Source organism: Amia ocellicauda, chromosome 23 (assembly GCF_036373705.1).
Source record: "Amia ocellicauda isolate fAmiCal2 chromosome 23, fAmiCal2.hap1, whole genome shotgun sequence".
Classification (NCBI taxonomy): domain Eukaryota; kingdom Metazoa; phylum Chordata; class Actinopteri; order Amiiformes; family Amiidae; genus Amia; species Amia ocellicauda.
Window position 1 is genome coordinate 14,878,526 of NC_089872.1, and position 22,445 is coordinate 14,900,970.

At 37.6% G+C, this 22,445-nt stretch overlaps 1 protein-coding gene across 3 annotated transcripts in view; it reads right to left on the reverse strand.

The window, feature by feature from the left end:
• smap1 (small ArfGAP 1) overlaps positions 1 to 22,445 on the reverse strand; it is a 78,362-nt gene that overhangs the window by 3,820 nt on the left and 52,097 nt on the right. For all 3 annotated transcript variants that reach the window (XM_066697368.1, XM_066697366.1, XM_066697367.1), the window contains 3 exons: positions 14,358 to 14,442; positions 8,214 to 8,350; positions 381 to 549 (listed from right to left, as the gene is read on the reverse strand). In XM_066697368.1, the coding sequence (XP_066553465.1) occupies positions 381 to 549; positions 8,214 to 8,350; positions 14,358 to 14,442 (391 nt within the window). The remainder of the gene's footprint in view (positions 1 to 380; positions 550 to 8,213; positions 8,351 to 14,357; positions 14,443 to 22,445) is intronic.

The window sequence follows — 22,445 nt, forward strand, 5'->3', positions numbered from 1 at the left end:
GGAAATATTTCTGTTCTGATCAAATCGGAACACCGAGATACGCAACGCCTAAATAATTGATTCCCTTGTTAATGAAGGTTTTTACTTCGCTGCAAGTGTTATCAAGCTGTGGCTCAGCGACCCCACAACTGGGATCTGCCGATGGTCAAGCTGTTTAATTTCATAGGAAGACCCAGTGACCTAATTTGCAACGATATCCTGCGTGCATTCAGTGATTCGATGCATCTGTGACAGGACACATGCATCGCTTCTGCCAACTACAGGGAAAAACACACATGGATAACAGCCAGGTAGACACTAACTAAATGACCTGGGTTGGCATTGATAGACACCTTCCTATTGCAACAACTTTGGTAAATATAGGGGAATTTATTTAATACCGGGAGCAGTTTGTTGAGGCATGCTCCCGGTGCTATAGAGGGATAATATCGAGTCCTTGGAGAGGGGCTTCTTTGTCGAATCCTCCGCTTTGGTGGTTGTCTCTGTGAAAAGGTCCAAGTCCCCGGTCGCAGTGGCCGTGCTGGCGGCCGCAGGTTTGCTGGAAGTGCCCTGAGGAGCAGAAGACACAAAGTCAGTGCTAGGACCTTCACAGAGCCGTTGATGTATTCCCTCCTGGAAGATAATGTAGGTAAACAGATATACAGCTCTTAAGAGACCACTGCAATTTTTTCTTAAATCAGCATCTCTACATGTATGGCAGCCATTCCATTCCATTCATATTTTTATTTGGAATTTGGGGGGAAATGTCAGTAGTTTATAAAAAAAAACAAATGTTCATTTTACCCAAACACATACCTATAAATAGTAAAACCAGAGAAACTGAACATTTTGCAGTGGTCTCTTAATTTTTTTCCAGAGCTGTATATAGAGAAGGATCTAAAACAAACCATCTCAACCATACTTCTGATTACAGTGAGGAGATGTGCTTACAGTGCTCGAGACAAACCATACAACAGTAAAATAAACCCTGCAGGCTGGTCTTTATTTTCCCTATGCATCTTTAAACTTCAGACTTCAAAAGCAGACAGAGGTGCCTTGAAGAAGCAGTCAGTGTGTTTTTAATACTGAACATACTCCAATACATATGAAAACAGGAGAGAGAGACACACATGAAAAGATAGGGGTCCTAACCTCCTTTCTTGCTTATTTTGTCTGCAGTTTGTAAACACTCTTCGTTATATAGCAACACACAGCTGCCGATTTTGTCTTGAGTTCTGCTCTGAGACTGCAACTAAATCATTATACATGCATACATATACTTACATAGCTACAGGTAAAGATATGCCTGGAAGTGAATGATAAAATTGACCAAAATTGTGCTATTTAGACTTACTGTAGGAGTTCTACTTCATAATATTCATAAGTGATTGTATTCTAAAATACATCAACAAATAATTAACATATTATAGGTTTCAGAAGATGTGGGAAGAATCTAATAAAGGATATATGAATTACATGATGATTGACCTTCCAGCACAATGCTTTGATTGACCTATGATCATATGTCAATATAGAAAATGGAATTCCAACGAGAGATGAAAAATGAAAGTCACACTTTGCATTACACATTTTGAGCTTCGGTGTGACAGCTATGTAATCTTTGTGACACGTCGTTACTGTGCAGATGGGCAAACAGGATCAGAACAATCTGAACAGACCCACAGTGGCTCAGCAGCCCAACAACATCCCTCATTGGAGCGGCCCTTCTACTGTGAAAACTCCTCGGCTACTTCCACTGAAACACCCCAGCTACTGTATTTAACCTCATTAAAAAAGCAGAATGGGAAATAAAAATGGCAAAGGCTTCATCATATTGTGATTTCAGAGCTTAAATCTGACCACAGTAACCTGGAATACACTCTCCAGTGTGATAACTGGACTTGTGATATGAATAATGCATGAAATGAAGCAAACGGCAGGCAATGCAGTCAACGAATGAGCGGTTTTACCCCCCTTTAAATGCCTGCCAGATACATTGTCTACTTCTGTCTTCTTAGTATTATCTGTAATTGTTTCAAAACAAAAAATATATAAAATCGATCAAAAAAAGTACCAGGACTGACATCTGAGAAGTAGACTATCAAAAAAGCTTCCATCTGTGCTCTGTATGCAATAACAAATTAGTAATATTAATCCTGTTTATAAGTGTGCAGATATAAAGTGGCACAACTGCAAATTCTCCCGCATAATCAGTGTACTGTATTCAGATTAACATTCTGAACATGCCCTTGATTTCCTGGCTTTCACTCACAGTGATTAAGTGGATGTCGGTAAATCACAGTAAGGAAAATTAGTCTATTAACAACTGCAAGATGACGAACAATGCCATCAATGCATTTCAACCACCGAGGAGTGACAGTGCGATCTTGTCAGTTGATTTGCACTTGCATGCTATGATTTAATTTAGATTGACTTAAAACATTTTTTTTTTTTTTTCCTTTGTTCAAGGGATGATGAATCTAGACCATCAAGGTAGATGTTATTTTTTATTTTAGAATTAGAATTTCAGTTTAGGTCTTGCATTATTTTGTGGACAATTAGCAAGTATTGGTGTAAGAACATGGATAATGGAACGCAAACAGACAACTGCATCTTCAGATTGCTTCCTCAGATTCCTTCACGATTGCATTTTTCCCCCCTGGTACATGTTTAAGAATCCGGCAGATCACAAGGGATACACATAGGAACGAAAAAAGCAATTAGAATAAATAATATATCAGAGAGGGAACTAAAGGCAGCCCTTACATAATTTAAGAATAAATCCACACCTTCTTGTTGCACTAAGCAAGAGATCTTGAGATCTCGTGTGTGTGTTGAAAAGACTGGCCTTGATTTGAAAGAGAAAATCTCACAATTATGCAGGTCAAGGGTCTTTTTGTTCTATGACACATGCTGTAAGAAGCTCTTGCCCTGCATCTATATACGAGTTTCAGCAAAGCCCCTTTCACAAGTCACTGTGTATGAAAGCGATTAATCATTCATCCTGCACCAAAAGAGAAACCCAGGACAGTTTTCCAATTGGTCACTCCACACCAGATGTCAACTCAAGGAATGTCGAGTCTTTACTGTACGTTCTAGTGCAATCCTCGGTGGCAATCCACATCAGGATCATCAAAACCACCGACTCATAAATCCCAAATAAAATGGTGATTCTTCACCATAAAATACCATCCAGTAGGAACAGTTTGATGGGTTTAATTACCTAACATGCATAATTAGCAAAGTCGTTAGGGCCTTGTTCAAGCAAAACTACAAATAAGGGACAAACATAAATATACCCAGTTTAACTAACAAGCTGTGCTGTCTTTTTTTTACCTAAAAGACACCAACAGAAAAAGTTAAAATATAGAACAAAGACACAGTAGAGACCATATAGAGTGTAGCCTCCAGATTTATTCATACCCACGTTGAAGTGTCAATAACAGTTCTAGCGAGGGCACCAGGAACGGAGGAAGATCGGGAAAAAAAAAAAAAAAAAAAAAGACCGAGTGAACATCTGCATTTTCTTGCTAAGACAACTTTTAGTTACACTTCAACGAGAGGAAGAAATCCGGAGGCTACTGTACATTATCAAATCACTACTCCAAGCCCCTGTGTACTGACAACGGGGCATAGATTTTTTTGTTTGTTTTTTTCTTTAAAAAGCAAAGAAAATGTTGGCATCTCAGTGGTTTTAGAAGAAACCCTTTCCTACTCAATTTCACCAGCAATACAAGAACAAAAAAATCCCAGCTGGACTCCTTAATGGTACCATCTGGTTTGGCTGAGAGAACACAGCGCCAGCCGTTAAGACTCGGTAACCCATAAAGCACCTGGTATAGGTTTCCCAGCAAGACGCAAGATCTCAGGGCAAGGGCAGGTGACCCGGCTTACCAGGAGAGTTCGAGAGTTACAATTAGAACACTGATGAGAAATTACCATCATCAGCTGGACTGGGGAATTGTTTGCAAGTATAAAATGGGTACAATAAGTCACAGCTGGCCATTATAAGTTGTCATTAGTAGGCGTGTGTATTGTCTGTTTTTATTCCTGATTGTGCCATCCATCTTTAGGGCCGTAATTGATCATGTTTGATCATCTCCATTTATTTTTTAAGGTGCAGATGCTCAAGACAGGCTCATATATTTTGATGGTGACATTACTTTAACAAGAGTGATACCTTACAGATGATAGGCCTATGTTATTATATAAAAAAATATGATACCTAAAAGACCTTAAAATGATAGGGAAACAGAAATACAAAAATATGATGGGGGCGATAGAGTGCAAAAAATGTAGTGTGTGTGTGCGTTTCATCCGCTGTGAGTGGCGGTTCTGACAAGTTTACACATTTTTTGTACATTTTAAAATCTCCTTTACTTCTCAAATTGTACATAAAGCAGTCTGCATTTTCTTGCGTTTAGTTCAGAAAGAAATCGGAACATTTTAAAACCATATTTTGTTATTTACCCTTTGGAATGCATCACAACAGCTATTAAAACCATCACATCCCCCGCCCGGATCTATATCGTACTGGGTCTATGAATGTAAAGCTCCAGTTGTTCAGTGTACGTGCACAGTCAGGAGTGCAGATAGGCATCATCTGCTATTCACAAAGCCTGCACAGAGCATACTTAAGTTACTTACACCTCATCCTTCTGAAAAACAAATGAGCTGCCACCCTGCAAGGATCCTGCAGCATGCAGATACTTAAAAGTGGGTTGTAACAATACATTTGCTGGATTTATATTGTCACAGAAGCGACATTTACTGAACCTCAGCTCCAAAATGATTAATAAACCCTTTCCTTCGACTGTTTTTTTTGCTTTTCGATTTCATCAAGACATCATTTGTGAATAGGAAGCCCCAGAATACAATAATTGTACATATAGCTTATGTCTGGGGGGGGGGGGGGGGGTTGTTTTGCAACAGGTGGTGTCATGTGTGAAATATACTCCGGATCCGGTTCTGGATAAGAGCACAGACTGAATGTTAATTCTCCATGCTTCCTTGCATTTGGGGAAGTGGGTTTGAATGATGGAACTGATGCACAATCAGGGCAGAGAAATCACGCAGGCTTTCAGATGAGAAGTGAAGGTTGAACGGAGATCAAGAGAAACAAAAATACCAACCCATGAGCTAAGTTAGTCCCTTCAAATTAGACAAAAACCATATCCCTTGTATTTTCAACACAAATGACCCAATGGAGCCAATGTATCTTCATGCGCTTTTCAAAAGTAATATTTTTTTTTAAAACAGGATTTGTTTTTCCAGATTTAGAAAGAACGAAAAATAAAAAGTTTCATAGTGCGATGCTGTATTTCTGTACGGATCTATTTTGTAGTTTTGTAAAATTATAAAAGTGGTTCAAACATCAATTATTAATAAACATGAGAAATGCATATTTCCCCCCCATTAGGATATTTTAAGTTATTGGGAGTGAAGTTATTCCGGCCTTTTTTATTCTCTGTCGGAAGAGCTAACGGCACGCTCTAAACGGAGCATTTCTCCATACATCCTACTAGTCCCTTCCCTTCTCTCTCAACAGTTAATTAGATCAATGAAGCATGTCCTTTGCCGTGATGAATCTTTGAAGAGTAACCCGAAACTGACAACTCCAACAAAGCCACTTGTGTGTCAATGTACCACAACTCAGGAAAGCTGATGACAGAAACAGGGCTGCATTTAGAGCAGCTACGCCTTTTCCCTGCCAGCGAAACACACCGAACTTACGCGCTCTCACTCAGATTGAATGTAGACTTTCAGTCAAAAGGGGAAAAACTACAAGCCTTTTAAGTTTCGGAGCGCAGTAGTGCATGAAAAATAAAGGTACATACAATTCTCTCAGGTAGGGAAAAAGGCTTCTTGACATATTTCTTCTTTAGTACTTGGTTACATGTATGCCTGCCAATTGAAATAGTTAGGACTGCCCTTTTAAAGAATAAAATATATATACATCTCCAGTGTTAGGTAGTAATGGACTGCAAGTATTTCCATTATGTATTCAGATTACATTACTTGATAATTTACAGGAAAAGACTCTGGACAGTCTGAAAATCTGTAGCAGTCCACTTGTAGTATTTTGCAAACATCGTTTTTATTGATATGAAGTCTAGCTAACGAGCACATGATTTATCACCGTGGTGTCAGCAGTCATAATTGCAGGCTGCCACAGACTCGGCTTTCATCACACGGAGGTACAGACTCATTTGTTGTAGAAGGGGGGAATCAGACATGTCACAAACAGAACTTTTTATTAAAATTAGAAAGTGGGAATCTAAAATGTGACGTGTACTGTACAAATGTGCTTTGCTTCATGTTAAGACAGGTTGGCTCGGGTTGTTCATGAATGAAAAGGAAAGTATGTGCATGTGTCATTCGTGGGATAAAAACAGATTTTAACAGATGCCTATTGCTGTCACACAAACAAAAAATATTCTGACAAACAAACGAAAACAAATCCTTGCAACAAGATGAAAAAGACGTGAATGGGGGTTTAATGGATTTCGTCATTACATCAGTCAGTACACTCAAATAGTAATGATGACATCAGCATCAAGCAGTGGCTTGGCAGCCAAGGCTTTTTTTGCATCTGTTATAATGTTATAATTACACTTAGTTTGCATTTGAATCATAACGTTAGCTTTGGAAACATTATTTCGGTTTCTTCCCTTTAGTGCTTGGCTGGGCGCATGATGACACGTTAATTCCCATTAAAATAAATCAATGTCAGCTACTGGTAATTCAGGATTCTCCCCAGTAATTCTTTAGTGTGTGGTGGCAGGAACTGGCAGGGATTTATCAAGAGTTGCTTTTCATCTAACCTAGGGTTGGATTTCCTCCCTAGATTTAGTAAATTCTCCCCTGAAAACATTTGGTTGTCTGGGGTCTTGCTCTTTCCGCCTTTGTTTAAGAACAACATGGCGACATGACAATGAATAATAAATAATAAAACACTCACCTACAGTAAATTAATTGTTAATGAGTGAAAGCAGTTAATGGCTATATTAGTCTGCCTGGGGATGGGGAGTTAATATTACCTAAAAACTACATGCATCACCAGTGGGAATCAGGAGAGATGTATTAGTCACCGTGTCCTTTTCCCCCAAAAGTATCCCACAAGTAATCTGTTTAAGCTACTAATTTGGGGTATTGTATCAGATTACTTTAGGAATATTTCTTAAAAAAAAAAAAAAAAAAAAGCAATTAGTATTCAGTAATGGAATCTACCCTACTTTAGTAATGCACACACTTTGCTGAAAATGCTATCAGTTACAAAAAGATCAGACCGCGGACACATTTAAGATAAAGTTAATGCCTTATTTTGTGACAAAAAGCCCCAAATGTTTCCCCCACACATATTTCAATAAAACATTAATTTAAGTGGAAAATGCTTTTGTAAGCCTTTGGCCTAATTCCCAGATCAGTTTCACTGCAGCACAGTGATCCCAAAGGGGAACATACAAGGCCTGGTGGTCTAACTACACTCCCAGATCAAAGACAAATTGCTCTTCATGCTCAAACTCTCATACGTCCCAAATGATTTTTTTCACAAAGCCATAACAAGTAAGAGGTATCAATTTTTTATTGTCTCTTGCACTCTCCTATTCAGCCGAACACACTCGGCCTCCTCACAGCTTTTTGTGTGGATAAACCACTAGACTGAGACATGCTCACAAGCACCAAATGTTTTATTTATATTTTATATTTTTTTAATGTCAGACCATTCTGCAGCTCACCACCGGAATATAAAGGAAACATCTGAAACACCATTTATGAAGCATTAGGAGTCCAAAAGAAACTAACCTCATTAACTAATTAACCTCATCGCAAACTACATTTTCTCCTCCAAAGTATGCTAATGCCAAACATGATTCACCATGTATTCTTTAATCTTTCAAAGACTTTACAAATCAATTGAGACTACTGGAACTATAAAGTTATATATAACAATCGTATTCGCTCAGGAAATGGAGAAAAATATTTTTTCCCTCAAAATTATAATTTGATGACAAATTGGTGAGAGAGAGAGAGAAAAAAAAAAAAAAAAACATATCTTGTTCATAAAAGAGCACCAGGGTCTGGAATTATTTAGAAATAATAGAATTCCATGTTTAAAAAGTGTCCATTGGAAGAGAGCGCAGAATAAGTCACCATAGATACCTACAAATTCAGATAAAAAAAAACACAGAGCTCATCTTCATTTGTCATTTGTCCCTAGAATGAAAGCTTACCTGAATAAACTGTGATGATGATGATGGGAGAGGATTGGAAACCATAGGGCCAAAGATATCAAGGTCGTCATTCAACGGGGCTACATTGGACGAGCTGCTGCCTCCATTTGCAACAAGAGAAGCTGCTGCCGGGGCATCTAAGGGAACAACAAACGCATGAGTGAGTTTAGGAAGCAATACATGAAGGACTGATGTCCATCTATGTAACTGAATACCACAAGGCCTACGAAAGATGAAACCCCCTAAGGAAAAACAACAGAACTCAACACTCACAGAGACAGACTATTGTGACTTTGTGCAAGTGTTGTGTGCTGCCCTGTGAACATCTTGTAGAAGCCATTATTCCTTGTCTTTGTTGAAAAAGATTGAGGAACATGATTTGGCTAACATTATCAGCTGAAGAGCACTAGGGTCAGCTGTCTGATACACAGGCCTAGGGGGGTGACACCAGGTGAGGAAAGTGAACCAGTTGTGAGCCCACATGAAAGGTTAGTCTGAATCCATGTCACTTTATCAATTTGTATTCATTTTGAATTGCGAGGTTTAAAGGGTCAGAAGTGCTTCCCGTTTTATTGAGGGGGAAGAAATTGAAACAGTTTGTGGTCAAGCGACAGGACAGGAAGCTAGTTAATGCTTTAAATTGATTGAACATGTAAGGTGCAGCAAAACATTAATTGCTGACAGAGGACTGTTCTTGGTGTAATTAACATATCTTGGTGGAAGAAAGAACAAATCTAAATTTATTCGATATTTTCTACTTTGAAGACTGAGATGACGGGCAATAATAGATCGCCACTGCAAGCATTCTCAAAGATAAAGCATTATAAACTTGATTAAGGAAATGAATGAAAAAAAATAAAATGGCGAATTGGGTCTGAAACCAGTCGTGGAGATGAATGGGATATGGTGCTAAAGACTTTCCAGTGTCCTGTATAAGGTATTGGTTATATTTCTATTGCGATGGTCAGGAGTGTCTCCTGGAGTAAACAGTGATTTCTCAAAGCAGTCTGTAATCCTTCACACTACAAACTGAAAAAAAACTGCTAATTACACAGGGAGTTTTGGGTGCTTATTTCATGCTTCTGTAACGGCAAAGTCTGTTCTCTCAGCGGAATGAGATCTGTCCCACTGTGTCACAAAGCCACACTTGTTTATCCACAGCGCAGCCATTGTTTGTTGGGTTTGAACACCATTACATTTAATGAAGGAAGTCGCTGAAAGATGATAAAACAAAATATATATAAAAACCAGTCTTCTAGAGAATGGTGCAATGCCGCACGTCCCCTGGGTTTTACTAAAATCCTCTCTCTCTGCCCAGCAGTGTACTCTAAACATGGCTCCCTCGAAATCTCAGATACTGGAAGATTGTTTTAAAAGCATCAATGCAGATGCAAATCTTTTTTTTTATGTACAGCTAGTGCTACAGAAAACCAAAGCCATACAATTCAAGTGAAATTAGAATTAATACATCTGGGGAGGAAACATTTCCTCCTCAAAACAACTATTCTAAACATGGTTTCAAAGCACATATTTTTACTGCCTTCAAACCCAGTCAGGTTGCTTTTTTTAAAGAGCTGCATTTGTATAGCCCCAGGCTAATATTCCACGTTCAAGAAGCACCTATTAACAAGATTCAATAGTGAGTTATGCTTTTCATTTACACCACACTGGTGATGATGACGGTTTTCTTCAGGAAAATTCTTTTTTAATAACGTTTGCTTCAAGTGTTGTTTTCTTATTGAAAGACAAGCTGCATAAAACAAGTCACATTTTCAATGGGGGACCATAGAGAGCATGCAAATTTCAGCTCAAACACTGCACAGCTGCATGCAGAAACACCCAGAGCTCCGGCATTAAAATAAACAATGCAAGCCACGCTCTATATCAGGGTAAATACAAGTTTATTCACTTGCAAATGTTTATTCAGTTTTGAATCAATTTTAAACCAATATCGGAAGCAGTTTTGTAGAATATCTGATTGGGACCAAAAACGTCCATTGCACACAACTTTCACATAACTCTGAATAATACATTTTCCTAATAGCTATTACAGTAAGTCAAAAAGCGATCAGACTTCAAGTGAGCGGGAGTTCAGTTCCATTAACGGACAACCATACACAGTAACAGCCGTGACTTATCACACGTTGGCAAAGGGCCTTGTTCCTATGGCGATGTGCTAGAAAGAATGAAAGCCCATTTCCTCAGTCTCTTTCATCTTTATTTATTATGGGATGGCCACTGTGGGACCTTGCTCTACTCCAACTTGAAATACACATCAGTAAGACACATTGTTCAATTTGAGTCTCATCATCCCTCGACCTCTCCATCACGGATTGCCTCTGGTCGAAGTATACACTATAAATTCCTCCTTCTGCAGCAGCGCTCTCTTTCCCGAGAGAATCCAGGCCATATTGTGTCTAAATAATACATCAGCTCTTATCTCCACAAAAACGTATCACCTAATTGAACTGGAAGGTATTTTTGTATTCTTAAAACAGAAAAAATAAAGTCATAAAACTATTAAACAAACATTGTATTGGCTTAAGTGCTCACCCCTTTATTTCCTATTAAAAAATAAAAAAAGGATCATTCATTAATTTTCATTTTTTTATTTACCCCTACAACCACTGCCTGACATAACCAAACAAATCAATAAGAGGCAATAACTCCATGGTAGAAATCCATGCTGCTATTGATCTGCAGTCAGAACATTTCTAAGTGAAGGCAAAGCTATGTGTTTGCGACGCATTAAAAAGGCAGAAAAAAAATGGACCTAAATGGAGATTTTAACAAGTCACTTCTACTACAGCATATTAAATCATACGGCGAGCCAGTTATGGCTTCAATTCTCCAGAAGAACAGCTCTGTTGATAGGATACCACCCACACTTTTGAGAGACTAGGTTGAGAGCCGTCTTTTCCCTTTATTTTGAAGTTTTATATATTTGATTTTTTTGTTATTCATTTCACTGCAGCCTGAAACCTTGACTGAAAAAAGTCTCGCAATGTTCCCCCTCGTACTGAAGAGTAAAAAGGTACAGGGAAAACAGCATTTCAAACGGACAAGTTCCAATTCTCTCCTTTCGCTGTTACTTCTAGTTTTCCGATAATGTAATTTTAACAATCTGAAAAGCTGATAGCAAATCTATGGGGAGGATTTGGTGATCTCTGCACATTGGGGACCTCAGCATGGTTTTGTACAGGTTCATCTGCTATGGCATAGCACAGCTTGGAAAGATTAGCAAAAGTCATCAGGACCAAGGTAAAAACTACACCTGCGTGTCGGTACATTTTCAATGTTGCATGCATACCGATATGCTGGGGAAGCAGGGACCAGCACAGTTCCCAGCTGAGCCCCACATGTGAAAGCTACTTGAATCTCTAGAGCCCAGCTATCCAAATCCTATCCTCTGCAGTCGCAAGAGGCCTTGGTTCTCATTCCAACTGATCTGTTACTCAAGTGGATCAATCATGTATTTGTAATAAGGCAGTTGTGTCCTGGTCTTTTGCTACTTAACGTTTAAAACTTGCAGAACCATGTCTCTCCAAGAACGACGATTGTTTGCGTGCTAAATACTCTAAAGTAATCTGGTTTTCAAAATGATTGATCTTTCAAACGATTTCACAATACGAAAAACTAAAAAAAGCTGATTGCAAGTATATTTACCTAGATTAATTAGTATTACGTTTTATTTTTTAAACATGAAATATAATACAGAAACCATGTTAAATACTATAAAAATCTGAACTTATAAAAAGACTATCCTTACAAATGAATGCATGCATCCCACAGACGTATATGCGCATACACACGTCAGTGGCCCTGAAGCAGGTGTAATATAAAATATATTAATAATAATATAAAATGCACAGTAATATAAATAACATTTGCTATATATTTAACAGTATATATGCAGCTTATAAAGTACTTGTCAATTCTTCCTGTGAGAATGCCATACATTTCATGACTACAGTTCCCCCCCCACACCAACCACAGTGAGTGAAGGGGATAAAATCACTTCAAATACCCCATCAAAATACATGCAAGCACGACATTCTGTCAGAAGCAATAAGAGAAACCTTTACGGCACGGAAGATTTAGTGCCGTCAATAATCAGTGTAGAATTAATGCTGTAAAAGGCACATAGCTTGAGTGCTTATGCTGAAAGCCCCGAAAATCATAATCTTTAGACTAACAGAGCCCGATGGAGAAAACTTAACTCAGGTGGATGTGAGAGGCAGGAACGGGCATTATTCTAAAAAATAGATACATACAGTGATCAAAATGTGTGCCAGAGGGCCAATTTAACGGCAAGGATTATAAAATGCATAATTTACACCATTAAAAACATTTTAAAGTGATAAATCATTCAAAATCCATTCACTCAATGAAATCAAAGGGAATGGTTATCAGGACTATGGAGATAAGAAACTTTGCGTCTTCCATTTTTTTTTGTTTCTCGATAATCAAGCGCAATTATGTAAATTAATTAATGCCGTCTCCTAGTCAGAAAGCAAGAATGTTAATTTTGATTTCTCGGTAGATTTGATGCTTGCCTCATGCATTTAGTTTAATTTGGCAGCAAAGAGCGTCTCTGAGTGTTCTGGGATTATACGGACAGGTGAAAACGGTTAAACTACCTTGCTGGCTCATCAATAACGTTCATAATATTTGCTTTAGATACACTTTTTTATGACCCAGTGTCTCTGCAAAGCAGTCACATTCTCAGGATTTTCAGGAAAGGTTGTGCCCTAGGCAAAATGCAGAAACTCCCTGGTTTTAAGACGGTGACTGCTTCAAAACAGGTCTACAAATCTTCTGAAACAAAGTTATTAAGCCACTGCTCCTAAGAAGAGGCTTTGTGTTCCCAGGGTTTAAGTGTAACACAAACCAAATTAATGACAGGCAGTGTTAGTGAGAAAAACATTTTCTGAAAAGTCTATATCTGAACTGTAACAAGTGACTGAAAAGTGGTCACATAACAAGCGCGCCACAAATGTGTCAATTATGTGTTCAACACAATGAACAGACAATTATCACCTCTCCAGGGCATACTGTTATATGGCAAAGATTAGGGTTTATGAACACTCATTCTCTAGGTCTAGCTCAAAGAAAATATATTTTTGTAACTGTTTATCGATTTCTCCGTCTTCTAAATGGTCACAGTGTGTACTAGAAGAGTTATTTCTAAAACAGGATAGGCACTACTACATGGTATTGTACATCCTATATCCACACTTCAAAAGTTATTAAAGATGCTTAATATTTGAAATTCCCTTTCAAGAAGAGCGGTACATCAGTTAAAATTCTTAGAATTTTAATAACACAATAAGATGAAAGTTAAACCAGTCTTCTAGAACACCAAAGGTTTCCAATATATTTCTGATCAGAGGGTTCCTTTAAATCCAAAAATACACTGCAGTCCTAACAGAATCGGGTAATGAAGCCTGGGACATTTCCCAATTATGGCGTTTTTTCCCTGCCCCGTTTTTGTTTGTTTTCAATGTATACCATGCATTTCAAAGGGGACTGTAAACAGATGGCTGCCTATCTTGCAGAAGTCTCCAAGGAAGAGAGACACTAAAGCTGACAACCTGAAGATGAAAGGAGGACAGGGCCCTCCGTGAGTCAAACCATGTTTTCTTAAAAGTCAAACCGCATATTGTCATCTGTCAGGCACGGCGCGCTGGGCGGGTTACATCTGAAGATTCATTCGGTTTGTCATCACGAGACTCTGACACGCAGCAAAGACACCGTAATCCTTCAAATGGGGAGACATCTAAAAACAATGTATATTCCACACAATCTCATAAAAAGGGGATCGAGGGAGGGGGTGTATAAAGCAGGATTCAGTTGTGACTCCAGTCATGCATAAGTGTCTTCGTTTTATTAGCCACTGTATTGCAAATGTCAAGCTGCTTCAGTCTGCAGAGCTTATGTCTTATTTACTATAAGAATGAAAGAAACTGCACCAAGTTTGAGGCTCACGATTTGACTGTTCGTGGTCTCGGAGCCTTCAGACTCAAGCCACTCTGGGTCCACAAAGCTCTGGGTCTGTAGCCGAGAAGATAAAAACTCCAGACTCTCAGAGAAAGCCCCTTCTGTACCCATTTAACCATAATGCAGTCTGGAGTCATTACTTACCCAGTCCTAAGAGATCAATAGCAGGCTCTGCACTTTTCATGGGACTGACTTTAGACTCTATCTGATGCTCATCTTTCTTCTGTGGCTGAAACAAAGGAGGGGGAAAAGCATGTTAAAAAATTGGCTTGTCTTGGCTTTTGTTTTTTAATTCAAGTGCCAAGAGATAAAACTGTTTATGCTTTAATAACTTTTTATTGATATGGTGGCAGAAGAACACTTGAATTTATGAGACATTTCTTCCGAGTATCCTCCTGTAGCTGAGGATGCGTCTGAGCGTGGGAAGGTGCGGAATTAACCTGGTTTGAGTATGCGGCAAAAACAGCTCTCAGCTCTTCAAAGACAAGTGCACTCAAATATCAACTCTGCTGCCTCATTCATTAAACATTTATACCTCCATAACATTAAATGTACTGACATCCCCTTTAAGCAGAACCGAAAAATAAAATCAAACTATTTAAAATGTGTGGGCACGCTCCAGAATCCTGGTAAAATTCACACTCGAGAAACAGACGCTCGGAGGGAATTTCTGAATAAGGCCATTGGTGGAGACTGAAGGATAATGGAAGATAAAACTGCTGTAAATAATGACCAGATAAAACAAAACTGCACAGAGGTACAGAAAAATAGCATTTCAGGAAACGATCTACACTAAACACAGGCAATTCAGTTTAGTCTTTAGTCTCTCTCCTGTAAGATGCTTCTCTATTTATGGCACTATGGAAGTCTGGAAGTGAACTCTCTCTGCATATTCAAAGTCTACAGCCTTACAGAAACCTAGGAACATACTGGCTGCAATATTATAGAGCTGTTTAAATCAAAAATAACATTTAAAAATACCACAAATTAATGTACATGTAGTACAACGGATGAGTGATTTTACATATCTGGGATTGTAAACCAAATAGATTAAACACTTCAAACCTATTGATTTTCATGAAAATACCAACAAGTGGTTTTGTTTTTCCTTCCACAGTTTGCATATGACCTTTAGACACTCCTCATTAAAATGTAGCAAATAAAACTGTAGTGCATATTTCCAATTAAACACTAAACATTGCCTCTACCAGTTGATGAAAGTTTCAGGAACTACACTATTGCACATGAGATATTTTAACATTTGGATGGATTCATTATTATTACAGCACAAACGTTAAAGGTAACAGATAATTCAAACTGTAGTAATTATATCTTATATCGATATGCAAATGATCGCAATATTGCCTAGTGTCAAACGCAGAACTCTGCCAGTAATCATTATTTTTCAGCTCTAAGGATTGAAGCATTGCAACATGTTTTCATCCGTTTGAAAAGAATTCCTTGAAATATTTTATTCAGTCCCTGGGTACTGTGCCCGTCTATCAGAACATTGTGAACAGAAAGATTTCTGCTATGCAACGGTTTAAACAGCTTAAAAACACGAGTAACAAGCAAAAACAATGCAAATCCTTTAAAATAAGCAAAGTACAATGCATTGAGCATACCGAGTAAAACAAATTGAATATTTTAAACATGTCAAATTGGATTCAAAGATGCCAATTCTTCTGCAGTGTTTATGAAGAACAGAATTTGAAGAGCCCCCATGTGATTAAAACTATTTCACATGATAAATATGAGGGGTCACTTATTACTGACACCTCTACAGGAGTAATTATTCATGAAATGCTGGAATGAAAATGCACTTAGATTATACTCCTGTGGGTCACATTTCCCCTGAGTAAGTTTACATTGTCTGAATCATTTGCCTTCACCTATTGTAGTGAATGAGATAACCTTTCAAAAGGGAAAGCTGCATGCATTTTAGATTTAAATTTTTGTATTCACTTGCAGGCTTTGGACCACAGTATAAAAAATAAATCCAAGGATTCCAGTCTGGATGGGAAGACTTTGAAAAACATTTTCAGCTAAAGCAGCTTCTTAATCCATTCTGACCTACTAGATCGATATTTCCCTATGCATCACAAGGAGAACAAAGAAAAGCTTTTTTTTTTTACAAAACGAGAAAAGGAAAAGAAAAGGGACTAGACCTGCAGAAATAAAAAGATAGAATTGTTAAAAATAACAAGGTACAGACACTTGTTTTTCTTTTAACTACAGATAAAATGTATCAAACAAAATAATAATACAAAAAATAAAAAGTGTTCCCATGATGTTTCTATCAAACACTATTGCTTGGCACCCAATGCAATGAAAGACCTTGGTAAAAGCTTGGGTTTTAAAACCTTCAATTTTAATTTAACTGAGAAGGAGTGATCCAAGTAATATCGAACGAAAACATTTTGCATCTGCTGCTTTTGCTGTGTGACCATGAATTTTGTTTTAATGCATACGAAGAACATTAAACAGTTTTATGGATTCATGATTGCCCAGCAGCGCGATAAGCATCAATGGCCTTGTTAGTAGAGAACCCTGCAGCACTGCTGGTAATACGAGGGATCGCAAAAAAAAAAATCTGAGAAAAAGAATGAGTCCAAAATCTCATTTATTGCCCATTGGAATTCACGTGAAAGTGTGGTAGGTCTTGGTGAGTGAATCACAAAAACAAGGCAACAATAAGAAAGAAGATAGCATAGGATGAACAAAAATAAAACAAACTAAGACTGTAACATACTAATGACAAATACACACAAGAAGCAACTATAGAATACAGGACACTCTCGGACCTTAAGCCTCTCCAGCAGAGCTCCTAATCATTCCAAGACTAAGATTTACCACACCCTGTGCCCCCTCAGTCACCTTTATATAGCCCAGCACCTGGCCCCTCCCTTCTTAGAAGGCTATATAATATTTCCCCATTAGATCTATAATTAAATACAGAACATTAAAATCCAATAGACAACCATATTCAGGCAACCATATTATACACATTGTACACATTATGTCTAGGCGGGGGTACTCATTTGGATATTACAGTAGGTTCCCATCTGCATACAGATCGACCCGTTCATAGATAAGAACACATTAAAATCAACAATTACCCATATACAACTTATTGCAATGTAAATAAACAAATCTGGATACCTCATATAGCAATCTAATTAAGAGATCGCATATTCCTTTATACAGTTTACAATCAGCATACAACCTGTAATTAGTTTAGGACACATTGAACCAGTGCGTGCACTCGCTGGAGATCTCCGTTTGCCCCCCTTTTCCCAATTCCCCTTTAACAGAATAATGTATTAGTACCATTTTGCACACTTGTATTACATTACAAACATTAAAACCAAACCAACATATCACATTGTTGTTTTTCTATTATGCTCTTACAAATCAATTACTAGCCCTGTACTTTCTTTAAACCCATAAGGACGTCCGAGTTTCATTCAGGGAATTCTCAGTCCATCACAGGCCTATTTTAGGAGTTTTGTTCCAGATTTGCACACAAAGACACGTCTCACATTCCATACTTCCTACTGGTGAACACAAACGTATAGATCGTGGAACAGGTGCTGACAGGGGCTGTGTCAGTGGCTGAGACTGAGCTCTGTTCAGCTGTTCTTCAATCTGCCACTCTTTTATGAATATTGTACTGTGGAATTTTCATCTTGGCCTTTATTGTTCTACATGTGCCAAGTAGGTGGTGCAGTATAACAAATGGAAAGAAATTTTTAAACAGTACAACGTGGAAAGTGCTTAGTTTTCACAGATATGCAAACCACACACAAATACTGGCAGAGAGGTTGAATTCTGAACTTTCACAAGACTTAAATCGCTTAATTAAACCTTTTTGCAGACTCTGCAACTCCAAATCCTGATACCTGGACCCCAATTTGGATGTGCCCTATTTTCTGAACATGGCATCACAGTGCTCTCTGGCCTCTGGACTGTGCTATTGTATAAAAACACTGATGTGTGGCTGAAGCTGCTTGTACACTTATGTTTTATGCATCTGTGCATTGATTGTGCTGCGGCAGCAATATGTATTGGTACTAAACATCTTTAAAAGTCTACTTTTAAAAGTTAGTGGCATGCATATGCATTAGGATCACAATGTTATTGTATTTTGCACATTCAAAACAGTGTTATCTTTGCAATTGGCGTAGGACAGTATTGCAACTCATTTATTTAACATCCTGCATCTATTTGGGCTTATTAGCCTCTGGCAAATTTACAGTATGTATAGAAAACCTGAATAGATAAAATTTTCTTCTTTTCTAGTGTATGGCCCTTTACTCCTTCAGAGCAACATTATTCCATCGAAGCTTTTACTTCACAAATCGCAATAATTACAGTGATTTTTACACATTGAAGAGAATCTGGTACGGCTAAACAGTTTTTTGTTTTTCGTACATCAGAATGAACCATTTTCACACTACGCTGGACCTGAGGAGCACAGCTGTAGGTTTGCACTTTTATTTGCTGCTGCTAGTTTATTCCAAATGATCACTTCCAGAGTCTTCACGCTCTGCAATTGATCTCGCAATCAATGTGCTGTGAAATCGTTCTTACAGCAAGCCGGTGTCTCCTCTGCATTCTCTGCCGAGGTCATCCCTAATTCATGAACATGTCCCTTTGATGGTGAGGTAATTTGATTTAGGTCATGTTATAGAAACCTGTGGAGAGAAGGCTTGATATGCAAATTTTCTAAAGACAACTGTGCTTAGGAGATCAGCTTTCACAGTATGTCAAGAGCAAGTTGTGTGCTATACTGTGTCATTAACACTTCAGAGAATTAAAAATAAGCAAATTAATTAAGGAAAAAAAAGTTTTGGTTAGAGGAGTGGAAAAGGTTGCAATTTTTAAACCAACCTCAACACCTGTTTGACAGTTTCAGCGATTAACACATCATTTATTTCAAGGCAACAAATTCTGACGGGAAAACAGACATTTTGCACTGATGCCATGTTTTATAGTTGATAAAGGGATCTCCTAAAAACACAACTCTGAGGCAAGACAAACACTGTAAAACAAGGAATTAATCGGATTAAAACCGGAGGATACAAAATATGAACTCCTCAGCTGCGGACTGAACGTAGGTCTAAACAAATTACTTTGAAAGACATGTCTTGCCATATTTAAACATAACTTCATACCTGCAGTTTAAAAATTGCTTGAACGACACTTGGAGCACATATGTTGTGAATACAGTGAATGTATGTCTAACGTGTTCCTCGGAAATAAATAACAGCACTTTTGTTAGACGGCCTCCTGCAAGCAATACAGTATTTTGGCTGCTGATACGGTAGGCCAAATCTGGATTGCTTTTCAGTGCTTTTGGACCAGCTTCAGGCTTCCATCTCTGCAGATCATACAAGCTGTGGGGATGAATATCTCCCAAAATCTGCTGGAAATTGTGTTAATTGCCAAGGTACAAAATAAAGAGTTCAGGTGCTCTGTGCTTGGTACATAAGAACCGCTCAATTCTATACGGAAATGAATAAAAGCAATAAAAGCAATTAGCACTGTATTGTGAATATGAAAATAAAAAAGGAATTAAAATAATGTAAAAAACAAAATTAAAAGAGGGGGGTGGGGAGGAGACTATTAGAACCTGACCTGTAGCTGTTTGTACTTGAGAATTATTTAAGCCGGCTGTTCTAAATTAAATGTAACCATTATGTCCAATCATCTTGTCTTCAAGCCATCACTTGAACTATCACTAGGCAATCTGCAACAGGCTATCTTTAGGCAGTCATTTGGCTTAGAGAACTACGGATAATAAAATTCTTGTGCACAAAATTAATTTCCCCAAACTAAGGAAGCAGTCAAGCTTATGCGAATAAAATTAGGTTGTGTATAATTTACTACATATTACAGTGATGCAAAAGACACAGGCCTGTTGAGATAAAAGTTTATTAAAAGCAAATCTTCTTCAACTCACGTTCAGCAGATGTGATTTGAGTTATGTGTATTAATGGGATTGTCATCTGTTTATCTATGAATTCATAATTCCAGTCACACAACATATAAATTTAATCGGAAACCATTTATGCCCTAACAATTGCAATTATTTTGGAAGATTTGCTTCATTTTTTAATATGATCAAGATTGCATAGTTTTGATCGTGGCTTATTGCTCTGATAAAATAAGCTTTTGATTCTTCACACAGTGTAGATGTCTGCTTTCTTTTAATTGAATTTTTTGTTACCCTTTTCTGTTATTTGGCAAAGGCAAAAATCTTCAAGGCAGTGCATGGCTTACATCTTATCCATACTACTGCAACCGAGGGCTTGATTTCAAATGATATGTAGGCATAACTCAACAAAAAGTCAATTACATTTGTTACGCTTGCATACTTTTTAAAATACAGCTGTAATTTTTTAAAAGCAATATTTTGGAAATGGACTAACCATGCATGTTGGCAAGGAAAAAGCAATTACTGTATTGTATTAGGACTTCACAACAATAAACTCCAATGTTTTTAATTTAGAAGAAGCTAATTACTTTCAGATTTAATAACATACTGTATTACAATTACAATACTGGTAACTTACATGTGTTCAGGTATAATGCGTAGAATAAAATAAAATCTGTCTAAACCCTTAAAATAGTCACACAATTTACAAGTTTCTGATAACTACAATTCAAGTACATGATCCAACTGTCAGCTGTTTCTGTTCAACCCAAACCCCATTCTAATATAAATGCTTTGTGGTACAATTTCCTTTGTCTGTCGGAAGTCATTAAAGTACATCAGATTTCTCTAGCCGTGCATCTTGTCTGTCTGCGTTACAAACAGGCTCCCATACACGATGACCTTCTGCGGGAGCCTTGCTTTCCAGACATGTTGCTTTGAGCATTTTTGTTGAAGGATGTTGAAACCCGATATCTAAAAAGGCAACAACTCGTTTTCTAGAGCTTGAATTTAAATGCATTTGACTTTTAAGGAACCACAAGTCTGAATGGGCTATTCCATTTTAAAATGCTATTAAAAAAAAAAAAAAAACACTCCACTGTAGCAAACTTAATTCGCTTTCAGGATTCACCTAGTTTAACCTAGTGCAAAGATAATTTACCACATTTTGGACTGAACGTATTATGGCAGTTCTGTCCAGCCCTAGAAACTACACATAAAGCTCTATCATGTTTTAAAGTTTGTTTTAAATTGTGCATTAGAATTTCCGTAATTTTTTACATTCTTTACATTACACTAGAAATACTAGATAATAAAATGTCAGTACTGTATATAATGCAACAGCCATATAAGATAGCATGCTAAATGGTCAGCTTTTATATAACCGTAAAGGAATCATTACAGATTAAGGAAGGGAAATAAAGTGGAATTGCAGGGGATGTTATAAAAGTTTCCCATGAGAGAATGCAGAAGCACGCTTATATGAAACTTCTCAACTTGTAGGTAAAATATGGCATTATTTATTGTGGAGAGGACCTAAGCCAAAAAAAGAACAATATTTCATTATTCATTTGCAATCAAATGGTGCAGGAAAACTAATATACACTGATGTATTATCGCAACCACCGATTTAGAAACAGAAGTGTTGTTTTTATAGAATAGTACTGTGTGTATTGCGGCAATATTGTTGGGTAAAAATGAGAATGAAAAAAAAAAAAAAAAAAAAAACTCCCTACACGTATTTTCAAAAAAGAATATTAGCCTAAAAACACACTTGTTCATTTCCATTGAACTGTAATCTGTGGAAAGTCATACAATAAGCCATAAAATAAGATTTGGCCTGGGAGACAGCCAATGGTCACTTGTAAAAACACTGCACAGCTTTTTGCACGTTGGCTCTGGAACTCAGCAATGTAAAGTAATGGACTCAAGAGTGCGAATGTTATTGATAACTACTGCATTGTGAATTTGGTACAAATCCAAGCAGGTGTTCTTTAACTGCAGTGTTAAATTACTGTGTTAGAACCATGGAAATCCCTGCAAGCCAACTCAATCCAAATGAACTGTTCAAACTGCAGCAGACAAAGGCAATTATGTCAGCGGTTTTCATGAGAACAACTGCCTGCCATAAACATCTGTACTTGTGAAACTGGGCCCAGAATTAACTTGCCATGACAGAGACAGTGCATTTTAAGTACCTAGGAGATATTCTTATTCTCATGCCATTACAGAGCGGGAAAGGAATGGACTTTGTTAGGAACTAATGAGTGTCCATGTTTGCATTTTGTTTTTGG